At 35.5% G+C, this 15,657-nt stretch overlaps 1 protein-coding gene and 1 pseudogene across 1 annotated transcript in view; one reads left to right on the top strand and one right to left on the bottom strand.

Annotated features, from left to right (window-relative positions):
* The window catches only part of LOC149570674 (protein PHLOEM PROTEIN 2-LIKE A10-like), a 29,252-nt gene extending 17,053 nt beyond the window's left edge, over nt 1-12,199 (bottom strand). The window contains exon 1 of the mRNA XM_089817241.1: nt 12,178-12,199. Coding sequence (XP_089673367.1) covers nt 12,178-12,199 — 22 coding nt within the window. The remainder of the gene's footprint in view (nt 1-12,177) is intronic.
* Nucleotides 12,200-12,373: 174 nt separating this feature from the next.
* The window catches only part of LOC149570673 (AUGMIN subunit 1-like), a 31,401-nt pseudogene continuing 28,117 nt past the window's right edge, over nt 12,374-15,657 (top strand).

Here is a 15,657-nt window from a genome sequence, read left to right as displayed (position 1 = left end):
GGTTGGCAAGAGTGTGTAGTGTCAAGAGGAAGGTACAGAGAAGGAATAATAGAGCATAGAGACTCTTCTTCAATAAGCAACCATAGAGGTGAATTACATTGGCACAATGAGCAAGAAGACTCAAGGAAATAGAGCTCGAAAGGAGGACAAGCTTTTGAAACTACAGAGACTGAAAGCCAAACAAATTTTTGAACTAAAATGTGATCTAAAATTTGAAAGTTAAGTTGTGAGTTGTATGACATTACAAACCCTTATTGTTACTCTCTTGCAATTATATTAGTTATTAAAATCCTATGGACTTAGGTTGGCCTAATAGCCACTGAGAAATCCTTTAATAGGGTGACATTCCAAGTTGAATGTTCTCAATTCTTTTAACCAAGCACACTCCTAATAGGGTGTTTGAAATCCTTTAATAGGGTCACATTTAATAGTGTGTTGTATCCTTTAATAGGGTAGGCCTTTCATAGGGCATCACTTCAAAAGGGTAAGAAACAAGGTAGCATGTTACTGGTGGTTTTTCCCAAATTGGGTTTCCACGTAAATCACTGTGTTATGTGTTGATCTTTCTTGTTTGATATCTACATGTTGATTTATCAGTAAGTTGCTTAGAAGAATGTTAAGCTTGGATGCATGGTTAGTTTGAATGGGCTCACTACACTTTGTGAAAAATTTTGATTAGGACAATTTTGGGGTATCTAGAACTGGTTTTGTCCAACTCTTCCTCTTTCAAGTGAGTGAACTCGATACACATTGTCATATGCAAATTCTCTTTGGTAACCAAATGAGCTTGGTTAACACTAATAACCTTCCAACTTTTCTTCATTAACTAAGTGAGCTCAGTTAATACTCAATTTTTTCAAACTTTCCTTTAATGCCTTCGTGAACTCGGTATACACTGACTGGAAATGATATGATATTTTGTGTAACATCAAAGACAATACACAATTTACCAATTGTTTTTAAGAATCTCCCTCTTTGGCATTGATGGTAACACAACATGTCATAATACAATGAAATTATAGAGAAAGAATAAAGTAAGGAACATATCTTTAGTTTCATTCTAATTCTCATCCATTGGAACTCCCTCTATTAGTGTGAACTCCCTCTATCTTTAGTTTCTCCTTTTGTGAGAGAACCCTATGTCTTTGATATTAGACAAATTTATCCCTCTGTGACATCTTCAAACAATTTTTTTGTGATATGATAGAAAACTCTCCCTCATTATAAAATTTATGTGAATATGATATAAAAATCTCCCTCTTTGACATCTCATGCCAAAGACAATATGCAAAGAATATCAGTGTAACTTATGTATTGATCTGTATGCAATATGCCCTTTTTATTACTACATCAACTGGCTGATCTTCAATGTACTTTGGTTGATACATCACTAAACTTCATTTAGTGACCTTTAGATAGGGTAATGACCCCTAACTTACCTCTTAGATACAAAAATACATCCTTAGGTAATGGCTTAGTGAATATGTTTGCAATTTGTTCTGTAGTATTCACATATTCCAATCTTACCTCTTTATCTTGTACCAATTCTCTTAGAAAATGATATTTTATAGCAATATGCTTGGTTTTGGTATGCATTTTAAGATTCTTTAATATGCTAATTGCGATGGTGTTATTGTAGAAGATAACCACTAGATCCTTGATCTCTATCTTTATACCTACCAATAGTTGCTTGAACCAAACAATATTGGAACAATTTATTGCTACTACAACATAGTCTGCCTTTGTTGTTTACTGAGAGATGTAATTCTTTTTTTTTCTTATCCAAGACACTAGTCTTTTACCATGAAATAATGCTCCACCATTGGTGTTGTTTCTATCATAAATGCTTCCTTCCCAATCCATATCAGTGAAGGCTTTTAACTCTAGATTTCCTCCTTTCTTTTACCATAATCCATAGTCTTCAGTACCCTTCAAATACCTCATGATTCTCTTGATTTCCATCATATTATTTTCTTTGGGATTTGTTGAGAATATTGCCACCATACCAACTGCAAGAGAAATGTAAGGCCTATTATGCACAAAATACTGTAGTTTACCAATCATTGATCTATATGTGGATTGATCTACCTTCTTGGAATCATCATTTTTGGAAAGCTTATGTCCATTAGAAATAGGTGTTCCAATTGGGTTTAAATCCTGCATTCCAAACTTCTGTAGTATCTCCTTGATATACTTAGGCTGAGTAATGTAAATACCATCTTTCTTCTATTGAATCTTAGGGGACCCCTTAAACAATACACTCTTGAGCCAATTCAAAATTTTGGGTTTCCCCATGAGTGTACCCTCAAAACCCCACTTGGCCAACTTTCTTATTTTGGAGGGGAAACCATGTAAGAAAGAGGGGGCTTGATGTTCCTACTAAAAAAAGGTTGGTAGAGAGTCTTTTAGAGGAGTGGTGACAAATTAGTGGTTGTTCACCCACTCTCTAAGTTTAGAGATAGTTAGGTTTGGAGGGGGATTAAGGGAGCTCTACTACAACTATCATTACCCTAGCTTGGACCAAGGTTTGTGTTTTCAAAACTATGCTTCACTTTCTTTTCTTCTTTCTTTTAGTATGGCAAATCAAATCTTCAATTGTGAAGGATTTGTCAATGGAGCATGCATTGTATTTTGAATCTTTCATTGTGGACTTTGACATTTTGTTGTGGAAATATGAATGTGTTATGTGTTCTTGAAGATTTTCTTTTGGTTTTGTTGCCTTCTTGATCTTCTTGTTTGAATGTGAGTGTTGAATGTGTCATGGGTGTGAACACTTCACTCACCCTTGGGAGGGAAGAGAAGCCTTGGGTGAAGGGCATAGTTAGGCTCAACATTGTAGTTGAGAGATTTACCTCATGATGAGGAATTATTTTATTTCATGGAGTATGGTCTCCATTGAAGCCATATACCTATTTTATTTTGGGAGATACAAGGGGTTTTGTGTGAATAAGGAGGAGATTTTATGATGGAATTGCGAGGAAAAATGCAATGGCAATATGATTCTATGTTTGGATATGGCACATCCTCTTTGAAGAGTCCACCTTCACCCAATGTGAGATGATCCCAATGGTGGATCATTGGGCAAGCCATGGGAGGGAGTTGTTTTGTGTTTTGTGTAGTGTTTATGCAATGGCAAGTGATAGATGTGTGTAACCCATTTGGTTCTTACTTCCCCTACTCATTGGGTGGCTTCATAGAAGCCTAGGATGGGAGGTGAGACTCCATGGTTCCTAGTTTGTGTGTTATGTGAAAGTTTTGTGAAGATACATACCATGAAGGCATTAGGGTTTCACCCTTGATGAAGTAGAAAATATTTAAAAGTGTAAATAGAGATTAATGCTTATGTCATCTTAAATTTTTTGTGATTCTAAGTCTCCATTATTATTCCAATATGATGTAAAATGAAATTTTCAGATTATTTTATATCGATGAAAGGAGTTTGGATATTATTGAGAAGTGGTATATAATTTTATTTGCAAGGAAATATTCATTGTAAGATTTGTTGTACTAGGAAGAAGCTATGTATGAGATTCTTATCATGTTAATATAATTGGTAGACATATGTCATAATGTTTAGTGGAAGAAAATTATGTGTATAGTTGGTGAATTCAAAAGAAAAACCATAGTTTTTGGTTTGCAAATTTATATGCACTCAATAAGATAGAAGAATTTTTTTACATTGAATAGCTCTTTGTATATGCAAGATTATTATTTCCTTTGGATTCCAAGTTCAAAAGAAATTCTTAATAGATAACACCATCTCCTTATCAAAATGATCACTTAAATTCTTGGTAGAATAAACTAGAATTTGCTTGAAAAGAGAAAATGCATTTTACAATTCTATGAGGAAGTCTTGTTGTAGGTATAGATTTTCTCTTTGGAAAATGTATGGGGAAAAAAATTAAGTCTCTTCCAAAAATATAGAGCATTAAAATAATCAGTAGAATATACCCTATAACCAAGTACATTAAATATTAATAATAATATAACATATACCTATGAATAAACAAAAGTTACATATATCTATACCCACATATATAAGCTAAGACTATGTCAATGCTAGGTTAGTACCTACCCATTTATACCATCCTAAGTCAAATTACCAAGTCAAAAAACTCCTTATACAAATCAATGTAGTACAAATAATAATAAAGAAACTAAAAAGAAGAAATATAATAATAATAAAATTCCACATTGATCCAAACCCAAAAATTTAACACATATTTACAAACATGTTTCCAACATTGGTTTCCATGCCCATCCTAGGTGTTAACTTTTTCTGCATATCATCATATTTAAATATGTAAATGGGCTGTGATTTATCCCCCACCTTGGCATACTTGACCTAACACATGCAGATTTTCTATGATGATAACTTTATTAAAGTGGGCATAGACCTATCTCCTTCTTTGGTGCCTACTAAGCTTGGAAGCTTGTCAATCACTTTATGCTGACCTCCTTCATTCCCCCCTACCTAGAGAAAGGGACCCATGTGTTGGGACTAAAAATTGCATGGTCAATTTTGAGTACCATTGAGAAAATTGAGCCCTATAAACGTTTTTAAATGCTTATGTACATGGCTGTACCTTTGAGGCCTAAGAGGTGTTCAATGCTTCTAGCACCTTCCATTCAACATATCTAAGTGTTCCATGATGTTAAATTTCCATTCCGAGCTATTCTGTGAGATCTCATTTTGAGCAATTGTTAAATCTACATTTTGCCCTTAGTGTCAAACAGTGACAAGAGGCCATGTTCGCAATTGAATATCTTGCACCTAGAAATGTTTTAGGACTCACCACTTTTGAAGTGTCTAGTATCCATACTTGAGAACCTATGTTTCAGATTTTGAGCTATTTTGAGTTTGTTTGGCTAGGTTTTGAATCCCTCAAATTTGGTCAATTACTATTTTCATGCATTTGCAAAATGTTCATATTTCTGGGAAGCCCTGTTTGATGAGTTGTAATTTTGACCCAATTGATCAAAATGCCAAAATTCCTTTTGTGTTGCATTTTAGACATCAGATACTTGTTATGTTTCAAGTTTTAGCTTATGAAAAATCTATTTGATTAGTTTTCAAATGTGATTCCAAACGCAATTTATAACTTTTTACTGGTGTCAGCATTTGCAGATTTGTTAGAACCCCTGTTCGTGATGTCATATCTGTTAGGATAAACCACGAACATAAATAAAAACTAGATGCAAATATAACCAATAACAAAAAATAATAGAACACAAAAATGAACACAAGGCACCAAGATTTAATGTGGTTCACCCATTCCCTAGGCTACGTCCACCAAACAACAAGTCTGATCTTATTACAATCCAGTGATTACAACCTGATTCCAATTTGTAATCCCTTACAACTCAATACCGCTGCAAGAACCAATTTTGCATCACAACATAATGAAACATACCCAACCCTAAGCCCTTTTATACAAGTATTAAACCGCTTTAGGGTTATAACATGTCAGCCATATGTCGGCCATAATATGTCGGCTACCATGTCGGCCACGACCCAAAAAATTTTTTTTGGGCCAATGCCCCAAACCCCACTATTTATGAAGTATGTACAGTACTTTCCTGATCAGTCACCACAATCTAACAATCTCCCACTTGGGGATTGATCAGGCTCCACACTAAACAACAATCTCCCACTTGGAGATTGATCTTGTAGCAATACAACTACCACATGGGGCTCCCACTGGATCAAACCACCTTGGACTCTGTTGTTCTTTTATTCATGTTCAGTCTAAAAGACCAACCGAAGCTGAAGAGGAGTTCAACTTCTCCCTTGTTAGAACCTTTTTCTACATATCTGCTGGATTGGCATTGGTATGTATCTTCTCTAGCTTGAACTATCCATCCTCCAAAATTGACCGAATGAAATGGTACCGCAACTATATGTGTTTGGTCTTAGAATGCAGAGCTGAATTTTTAGCAAGATGAATAGCACTCTGACTATCTGTAAATAAATAATTATCCTTCTGAGGATGTCCCAATTCTTCCAAGAAGAACTAAAGCCATATCATCTCCTTGGCTGCCTCTGTAGTGGATAAAGCATTAATCTTCTGTAACCTAGAAACCCAGCTCACGGCTGCCCCACCAACAGTAAAGACATAACCTATAGTACTCCACCTGGTATCAATATCCCCTACCAAATCTGAGCCAACATAGCCCTATAAATCAGTAGTAGAGCCCCCAAAGTGTAAACACTTATTGGATGTCCCTCTCAAATATCTGAGAATCCACTTGACAACATTCCAATGCTCAAATTATGGATGACTCATATACCTGCTAACGACTCCCACTGCATGTGCAATATCTGGCCTAGTGCATACCATAGCATACATCAAACTTCCTACAACTGAAGCATAGGGTACCTTGGACATCTTATCCTCCTCTTCCTGTGTCTTGGGACACATCTCCTTAGTCAATTTCAAATGACTAGGTAAAGGTGTGCTGACAGATTTAACATTCTCCATACAGAAATGTTGCAACACCTTCTCAACATAATCAGCCTGAGGTAGCGTCAAGGTTCTGTTCTTCCTATCTCTGCAAATCTTCATACCAAGGATTTGTTTTGCTACCCCCAAATCCTTCATAGCAAATGCATGTGCTAACTGGCATTTTAGCCCCTTAATATGATCCATGTTAGACCCAGCTATAAGCATATCATCAACATATAGACATAAAATAATGTAGCTATCATCATCCAACCTCTTAAAATAAACACAATAATTTGAATGACACCTGTTATATCCATGCTCATGCATAAAACTGTCAAATTTTAGATACCATTGCCGAGGTGCTTGCTTCAAGCCATATAAACTTTTCTTCAATTTGCACACTAAGTTCTCCTTACCTTTGACCTCAAAACCTTGTGGCTGAGCCATATATATTTCTTTATCCAAATCACCATGAAGAAAGGCTATTTTAACATCCATCTGCTCTAAATGAAAATCTTTAGTAGCCACAAGACTTAAAACAATACGAATAGAAGTCATTTTAACAACAGGAGAAAATATCTCATCAAAATCAATTCCTTTTTTCTGTGCAAATCCTTTTACAAATAACCTGGCCTTAAATCTTTTCTTACCTCCTTCCTCTTCTTTCAACCTATAAACCCACTTATTCTGTAAAGCCTTTTTACCCGCAGGTAACTTGCACAAATCCCATGTCTTATTTTTCAGCAAAGAGTCCATTTCATCTTTCATTGCAGACTCCCACTGAATCTTAGTATCCACCTGCACAGCTTCATCATAACTTTCAAGTTCACCAGCATCAGTAAGTAAAATAGAATACAAAGAGGTAGAAAACCTTTTTGAAGGTCTAATTTTCCTTGTTGACCGTCTAACATTTATTGGTGTGTGTAGTATTTGTTGTTGCAGTTGTTGCACATCATGAGGAATGGCTGGAACATTAGCTTTTGGAGTATCATCCAGCACTACATAATCATCTTCTTTCTTCTCATGTTGCTGCAACAGATCTTTGTACAACACTTTCTCATTGAATATGACATCTCGACTTCTAAAAATTTTAAGATTTTCAAAATCCCAAAGCCTATAACCAAATTCATTAATGCCATATCCAACAAAGACACATTTCTTTGATTTAGCTTCTAGCTTGGTTCTATTTTCAGAGTCTATATGAGAAAAAGCTTCACAACCGAAGGTCTTGAGAAAAGAATAACTCACCTTCTTACCAGTCCATGCTTCCTCTGGAATACCATAGCCCAAAGGAGTAGAGGGACCTCTATTAATCAAATATACTACAGTATTGATAGCCTCCGCCCACATATGTAAGGGCAACCCAACATGCAACCTCATGCTCCTTGCGCACTCCATTATAGTCCTGTTCATGCGTTCAGCCACTCCATTTTCCTGTGGAGTCCTTGGAATAGTTTTCTGTCTATGAATACCATTAGTGGAGCAATAATCTTCAAATTCATGATTGAAATACTCACCACCATTATCAGATCTGAGACATTTTAATTTTTTACCAGTCTCATTTTCAACCAAGCATTTCCATTTCTTAAAAGTTTGAAATACATCAGATTTCTGTCTAAGGAAATAAACCCATACTTTTCTAGTTGCATCATCAATAAATGTAACATAATAATGAGAGCCACCAAGGGAAGATACTTGAGCCGGTCCCCATACATCTGTATGCACAAGCTCTAATTTCTCCTTTTTGTTTTCCTTCCATGTCTTTACAAAACTCACTCTCTTTTGTTTTCCATACACACAACTTTCACAGAAATCCATATTCACACATTTCAGACCTGGTAAAAATTTCTTTGAATGAAGTACTTTCATACCTTTCTCACTCATGTGCCCAAGTCTATTGTGCCACAACGTTGTATCAGAATCTACAACAGCTATTTGTTATCCCTGCTCAACTGCAGCAATTGTTCTTGAACATTCATTTTTCTCTGAAACAATCAAAGTAGAAGGAACAATATGACCTGTACAAAGATATAAGGTGCCTACTTTCACACCTTTTGCTACTACAAGGGAACCTTTTGAAACCTTCCAATTTTTATCATTAAAAGTAACTACACAACCCTCATCACCAAGTTGCCTTGCTGAAATTAAATTCCTACTTAGTTTTTGAACATGTCTTACCTCATGTAGTAGCCAATGATTCCCATTCTGCAACTTAATCTTAATTTTTCCCTTTCCAATAATCTGACAGGGTTCATTATCCCCCAAATAAACAAGCCCAAAATCCCCTTGGACATAATCAATGAAATAACCTCTATGAGGTGTAGCATGAAATGAAGCACCAGAATCTAAAATCCATGAATCATCAACACTCTCTAAAGATAGAAGCAAAGCATCCTCTTCGAATTTGTTACTTACCACATTTTCCTCCTTGTCTCCATCTGATTTATCTCCTTAATTTTTCTTTTTGTGCCCTGGTTTCCCACAGTACCAGCAATCATTTGGTCCTCTCGATTGAGACCTCTTCCCCTTTTACTTTCCTCTTGATTTCCCATGATTTCCAGAGTTACTTCCTCTTTCAGTCATTCTGCCCCTGCTTTGTGCATTTAAAGCACTTCTTGATGTAGATCCACCTGAGGATTTCCTAAGAGTTTCCTCACTTAAAATAACACCAATCACATCATCATATTTTAGTGTACTAGATCCAGGAACAGAATTACTCACAGCCATTACCAAGCCATTCCAGCTTTTAGGTAAAGAACACAAAATCAAGAGAACCCTAATTTCTTCATCAAAATTGATACCCATAGAAGATAATTGACTAGTAATAGTATTAAACTCATTTAAATGATCTGCAACAAATCCACCTTCTGCCATTTTCATATTAAATAAATGCTTCATGAGAAATACCTTGTTTGAAGCGGAGGGCTTTTCGTATAGTGTCGCTAGGGTTTTCATCAAATCTTCTATCGTCTTTGCTTTTGTAATATTAAATGCCACCGATGGTGCCAAGCATAATTGAATGCTTTCGAGTGCCTTTCTGTCCAAGAGATCCCATTCAGCCTCTGACATAGTTCCATGATTCTTGGCTTTGCCTTCCAACGGCTTCTATAAATCCTTCTGATATAGATAGTCTTCCATTTACATCTTCCATAATTGGAAGTTCTGCCCATTAAACCTGTCAACCCTCAGCTTACCCTCATCTACCATCGCTCCCACTCAACAATGAGACTCCCACTTAACTGTGAGACTTTCCTACAGAGGATAACTGAAAGACAACCTCGCTCTAATACCACTTGTTAGGATAAACCACGAACAGAAATAAAAACTAGATGCAAATATAACCAATAACAAAGAATAATAGAACACATAGAAATGAACACAAGGCACCAAGATTTAACGTGTTTCATCCAATCCCTGGGCTACGTCCACCAAATAGCAAGTCTGATCTTATTACAATCCAGTGATTACAACCTGATTACAATCTGTAATCCCTTACAGCTCAATACTGCTGCAAGAACCAATTTTGCATCACAACATAATGAAAAATACCCAACCCTAAGCACTTTTATACAAGTATTAAACCGCTTTAGGGTTATAACATGTCGGCCACGGCCCAAAAAAATTTTTTTGGGCCAATGCCCTGAACCCCACTATTTATGAAGTATGTACAGTACTTTCCTGATCAGTCACCACAATCTAACAATATCTTGAGATCCATGATAGGTGAGATCAAATGGATTGTACCATTGTGTTGTCCTCTAAAAATACTTCAAGTATGTCAGTTTGCAAGTCATGAAAAATCTGTCTGCAGACTTTTCCAAGTCAATTCCATTTGTAAAAAATGTTTTTTTGTCATTGTTTCCAGTTTGTAAATTCTGAGTAGCCCATTTTGGCTGATTTCCATTTGCATCTTGTTATTCCTCATGAGCCCAAATTGAAGATTTATAATGTCCTCATGATAGAGAACCAATGTCTGAATTTTTGTCTTCCCAAGTGTTCATTTGCCCGATTTTCAAAGCAAAATTTGAATGCAATTTAGTGTTTTCTGACATGTTTTCTTGTAGGCAGTTCTGAGAGGTCAACTTTGACAACGAATATCTTTTCACCCCAAATTTTTCATGAGACAAGATTTGACAAGGTGTACGTTTGTGGTACAGAGAATCAGTGGGTCAGATTTTAGGGCCTGGTTAGAGGTTTGGGTCAATTTTTAAGGCTAGTCAACAGACCTCCTTTCTCCAAATTCATAGTTTGAAAAAAGTGGGTAAATTAGTTTTTAATGATCAAATTAATTCTCGAAGTCATTTTCAAACAATTCGAGATGATCATTGGATCATTCTCCAAAGTCAGTTGTTTGAAAACAAAATTTTTTTTAGCCGAACCCACTTTGGGGTCTGACTAACTCAATCAAACTGATAAAGATTATGTGTGAGTTGAAGATTTTTAAGGAAGAAATGATAATGCTTTTAATTGATTATAATGTTTCATCATATGCATTGCCATCATCTGAGTTCACTAAATGTGTGAGATTTGACATTTTGTGAATGATAAAGGAGTTCAATAAGTGCAGGGGGGCGTTTGTTTTGACAAAACAATGTTCTATTAAAGTAGAGTTAAATATGAATGGGTTTCCTCTTGACTTAAAATTAAAGGTGAGAGAATGTCAAATAGTGTTTTAAAATTTGGATGTCTCTCATTGTGGAGTTGTACAATGATTTTGAAATATAAATAAACAATGATTTGAGTTTCATGGACAACCATATTCCATGATAAGGAAATGAGATAATAATGATGGCTCGTGAGCTCCACACATATTGAAGGAGAAAACATTTATATACATATAAAAAGCAACCCATGGCCTTGGTTGGAGATGCCATTTACAACAAGAGCACTCCAACAAAATGGAAACAAGAGTCCACGATTTTCACAAGAGGAACTCCACATCAAATGGAGGAGCTCATGCATTAAACAGGGTCCCCACGATTTAGAAAGTGCAATCCACATTTTTTGAAGTAATGCTTAGCATCAATGGCCTCTAGCCTACATATTAGAAAGGGGGATCCCCACGTATAAGCTACAGCCCCAAGTCCATGCTTTGAAAGAAGAACAGGTCGCAACATCTGATGGCAACTCCACATTAAAGAAGTCGCAGTCAAAGGTAAGTAATCAAAAAGCTACAGGCTCCCACGACTTAGAAGGAAGAAGACACACATTTTTAGAGCAAAATGCCAATGGAGGATGGAGCCTCACATAATAAGAGAAGTCGCTACATAAACTAGGGCCTCCCATAATAAAACATAGGCCAGAGGCATCCAAGTCCAATCCATTACAAAGGAGGTCCACGTGTATAGGGGCAGGTGTGATTTTTTATAAAGCCTCAGTATTGAAGAGATTCATGCATAGAAAGGTAGTCCACAACACATCAAGGGAGAAGGTTATCCCACATTACTCAGGTGATATCACTTGTAGACTTTAAATATTATTTTACACTCAATGTGGAGTGTATTAAGAAAAGAGCCTTTTGGAAAGGCTGTAACTTATGCAATGGTCCCACTCATCCAATTGACCAACATGGTGTGTAAGGTTTAATTTTGAACCAATGGACAAATATGACCACTGACGTAAGCATTGCATGCCACTAAAGAAGTCTCAAAATTCGGCTAACGTAAGCATTGCATGCCACCAAAGAAGTCTCAAAATTCGGCTAGTCACTACCTCACTAGCCAAAAAATACCAGGTTTTCTGGCTAGCGACATAGCGACTAGCCAAAAAATTTCAAAATCTGGCAAGGATTAAATAAAGTAGTGTGGGTCTCACCACAGATCTAATAGTGAATCAAGTAGTGCCAATTGGTAGCCAACAGGTTGACATGAGGATGATGTGGTGTCAAATAAAATTGCCGAAAAAGTGATCAGAATCCAGTGGTCACCATGTCGCCACCAGAAAATGGGAAAATTTTTGGCAAGTGACTTGGAAACCTGCTGGAAATTTGAAGAATCTGGCATAATGTAGGGTGGATCCCGCTCAAGTTCAAAGCCAGTAAAAAGGTGAAACGTGGCACTGAGGTTGAGGTCATTGGCCAGCAACATGATGACATGTAGAGCCATAAGACAAGTGAAGGGGATATAAAGAATTTTAAAATAAAAAATATATGTTGCACGTTCATTCAAATTTGAAAAATTTGTTTGCAAATAATGAATTTCCATAGTGTGAACTATAGACCTTTTTTAATATTTTAAAATTTATTCTTTTCTTTGCCAAAGTCATGAACAGAGGTTTGATTTTCAGAAGGCCATAATAGGGATAGTTTTTATTGAAAATGGTCACCTCCAATATACCAACAAAATTGAGAAGATTTAAATTTTTCAAATATGAAGTCTGTTTGTGCACAGGTCTTCACTAGTTCATGCCATACGTCAGTTTGTGATTTCCAGGGCATTGGCAGCACAATAGGCAGATTTGATCTTTGAGCATCAAAGTTTGCTAGAGGGTAGATTTGAAGACCTTTTGAAGCCTAAATGTGGTAAACTCAATTTTCAAAAGATTATTTTGCATTCTGGAGGTTATTTTCAATTGATTCTCACTTTTTACCATGAATTCATTTTAACATCAGAATTAGTTACATTCTTTCATCATTACGTTCTGAGATATTTTTGCATTTGGGAGGTTAAATGATGAAGATTTGATTCACCTATTGAAGAGAGAGGGTACAAAGAGGTTTTTTCATCTTCTTGGGAAGGAATTTTGAGTGGACACATGTCAGATGTAGAGCAGATCTGAGAATTCATTTCTTCCTATACCATTCCCTTTCTTTCTAATTATATAGGTTCTAGTCTTTTGGAGAAAATAGGCACATTACTGTGATACCAGGGTTTTGGTTCCAATCTTGGTGCATTCCCAATACTGAGACACCATATTTTTCAGCATAATTCTCTCATGTGAACAGCAGTAGGAAGGAATATATAGATAGTTTAGATCTATTAAGTTGTTTCATATTTTGATTCCATGCATATGAATGTATTAATTTCAAGGAAATAAATACAAAGAGCAACAAAAATTCATTAGTTTCATTCTAATTCTCATCTCCCTTTATCAATGATCTTCAATGTCTTATGATCTTTGAATAAAGAGCTTAGTTTGTAGTTGCAGTCCCTTAAGGTTGTATGTTATTTCATTGTTGCTTATAACTCAAGGGGTTATGTAAATGCTTCAGGGGAATCAACAAGGTTGTAAGTTTTATGATGGGGATATTATGTAAGAATGAGGTTCAGATTGAACATGGATGTCTATTCACAAGGTGAATGGATAGATCGTATATCTGAATATATGAATAAGTATCAGATATCTATATATATGTGATTAATTAATGGAGTTTCCCAATAGATAAGACACTAATCATTTCCAGGATCACTAGTTCATGCTATTGCATATTTGAGGTTTTGCTGCATTCAATCTTATTAATCAAAATCATTTCAGTATTTCATGTTTTGTAGTAGGCTGAAAAGGATTAACCCTCACTCAAATTATGTGATTCATAGATTTGCATTTAACTACTGTATATCTCTATTATTGCATGAGTTATTAGGAGATTTAGGGGTTTTCATCTGCTTAATAGATTTAGGAATATGTTTTTGCATTGGTACGATATCAATTGAATCTGAGGTTCACCCACCTAAGTATTGCAGAGCCTAAAGTGAAGAAGGAGTTATGCCTTATAGTTGGCCCAAGACTACAATTAGGTATATCTGTCATAGGAATTTTCTAGCCTTAGATAAATTTGTCTGATTTCTTGGTCATCTTCAAAACTGTTAAATTAGGAGCCAACACCATGCATTGGAGAGAGGGATGAAGTGGGTTGTGTTTGGGGAAAAGCCCATGTCTTGGCATCATAAAATGTCATGCATTGTCTTTAGAGCTATAATGGGGAGGAAGATAATATTGTCTAAAATGTTATGGAAAGAGGATTATGTAGGCATGTGACCGCATACCCTTAAATTTTGAAATTTGGAGAAGCATTTGAATTTGCATAATTAAAAGTTAAACAAACACATGAGTCAAACCTCTTCCCTAGGTACAGAATACAACTTGGAATAAGTAATATGTAAATGTTTTATTAGAGACATGTGATCCCATGGCTCTAATTTGAACTTAGGGTGGGAATTAGGATTTTTGAGTTATTATGATTAATGGGGTGGGGCCATGTGTAATTAGTGGATTGGGGTAGATGTCAAGGGTTATGGGTGAGGGTATACGTTTTTCTTTTATTAACTTAAGGAATTTAGAATTAAGTTGGGAAATTTGATTTTAATAATAATAACACATGGGAGTATAGAGGAAAGTATTCTTTTAAATGGGATTGTCTAGATTTAAATTATATGATTAAATAAATTTATGATGGTTAGCAATTCTTAAACTTAATAATTTACGCTCTTTTATGACATGCCATAATAATTCAAGAATTAATTAATCACATCAATTTATTCTTTCCTTTGGAGTTATGGGCACTATTGAATAATTAGTAAATATATAAAGATTTAAATGGAAATAAAATTGGATAACTAAATAAATCATTAATCAATCATAAATTATAACCAATTAATTAATTACAAATACCTAATTTTTAATGTGTTGCTTTGATCTAAGTCAGAGGAGAGATATGTAGGAGCCTTAAGGGGACACATACACACACACACACACACACACACACACACACACACACACACACACACACACACACACACACACACACAATTTAATGAGAAATGCATGAATAATGGGTATGCTCATCTGCATGTGGTGGACAATTCAGATTTGTAACTTTTAGGACAATTATGAAATGTCTTCATGTTTGCAAGTCCTAGAACCATTCCAACTCTATTGATACAAAAATTGAATTTTTCTTGCAACTATGGAGTATCATAGAGGATGAAGGGTTTATAGCTAAAGCATTTTTATAACTTAGTATTGCAACTATTGTTTTCCCACCAGGTGATCCCTCATAGAAAAAAAAACATTTGGTTGTGTTTTCTTTTTTCCTCATAAATTTTAGGGCATGACATCCTATGGTGGGAAGAGGAGTTATGACTCCATGTTTCTTAACAGCCTAGTTCATAACAACAAGCAGGTAGAACACAAAACAATTTTCAAACCTAACAAAAACCTTACAAAAATATAAACTAGTGATCTAAAAAATCTTGAAATGGAATCCTTAATA

Source organism: Cupressus sempervirens, chromosome 3, assembly GCF_028749045.1.
Source record: "Cupressus sempervirens isolate cs-2001-9-10 chromosome 3, ASM2874904v1, whole genome shotgun sequence".
Classification (NCBI taxonomy): Eukaryota; Viridiplantae; Streptophyta; class Pinopsida; order Cupressales; family Cupressaceae; genus Cupressus; species Cupressus sempervirens.
The sequence above is the reverse complement of the archived record's forward strand: the minus strand, read 5'-3'. Positions and strand labels throughout refer to the sequence as shown.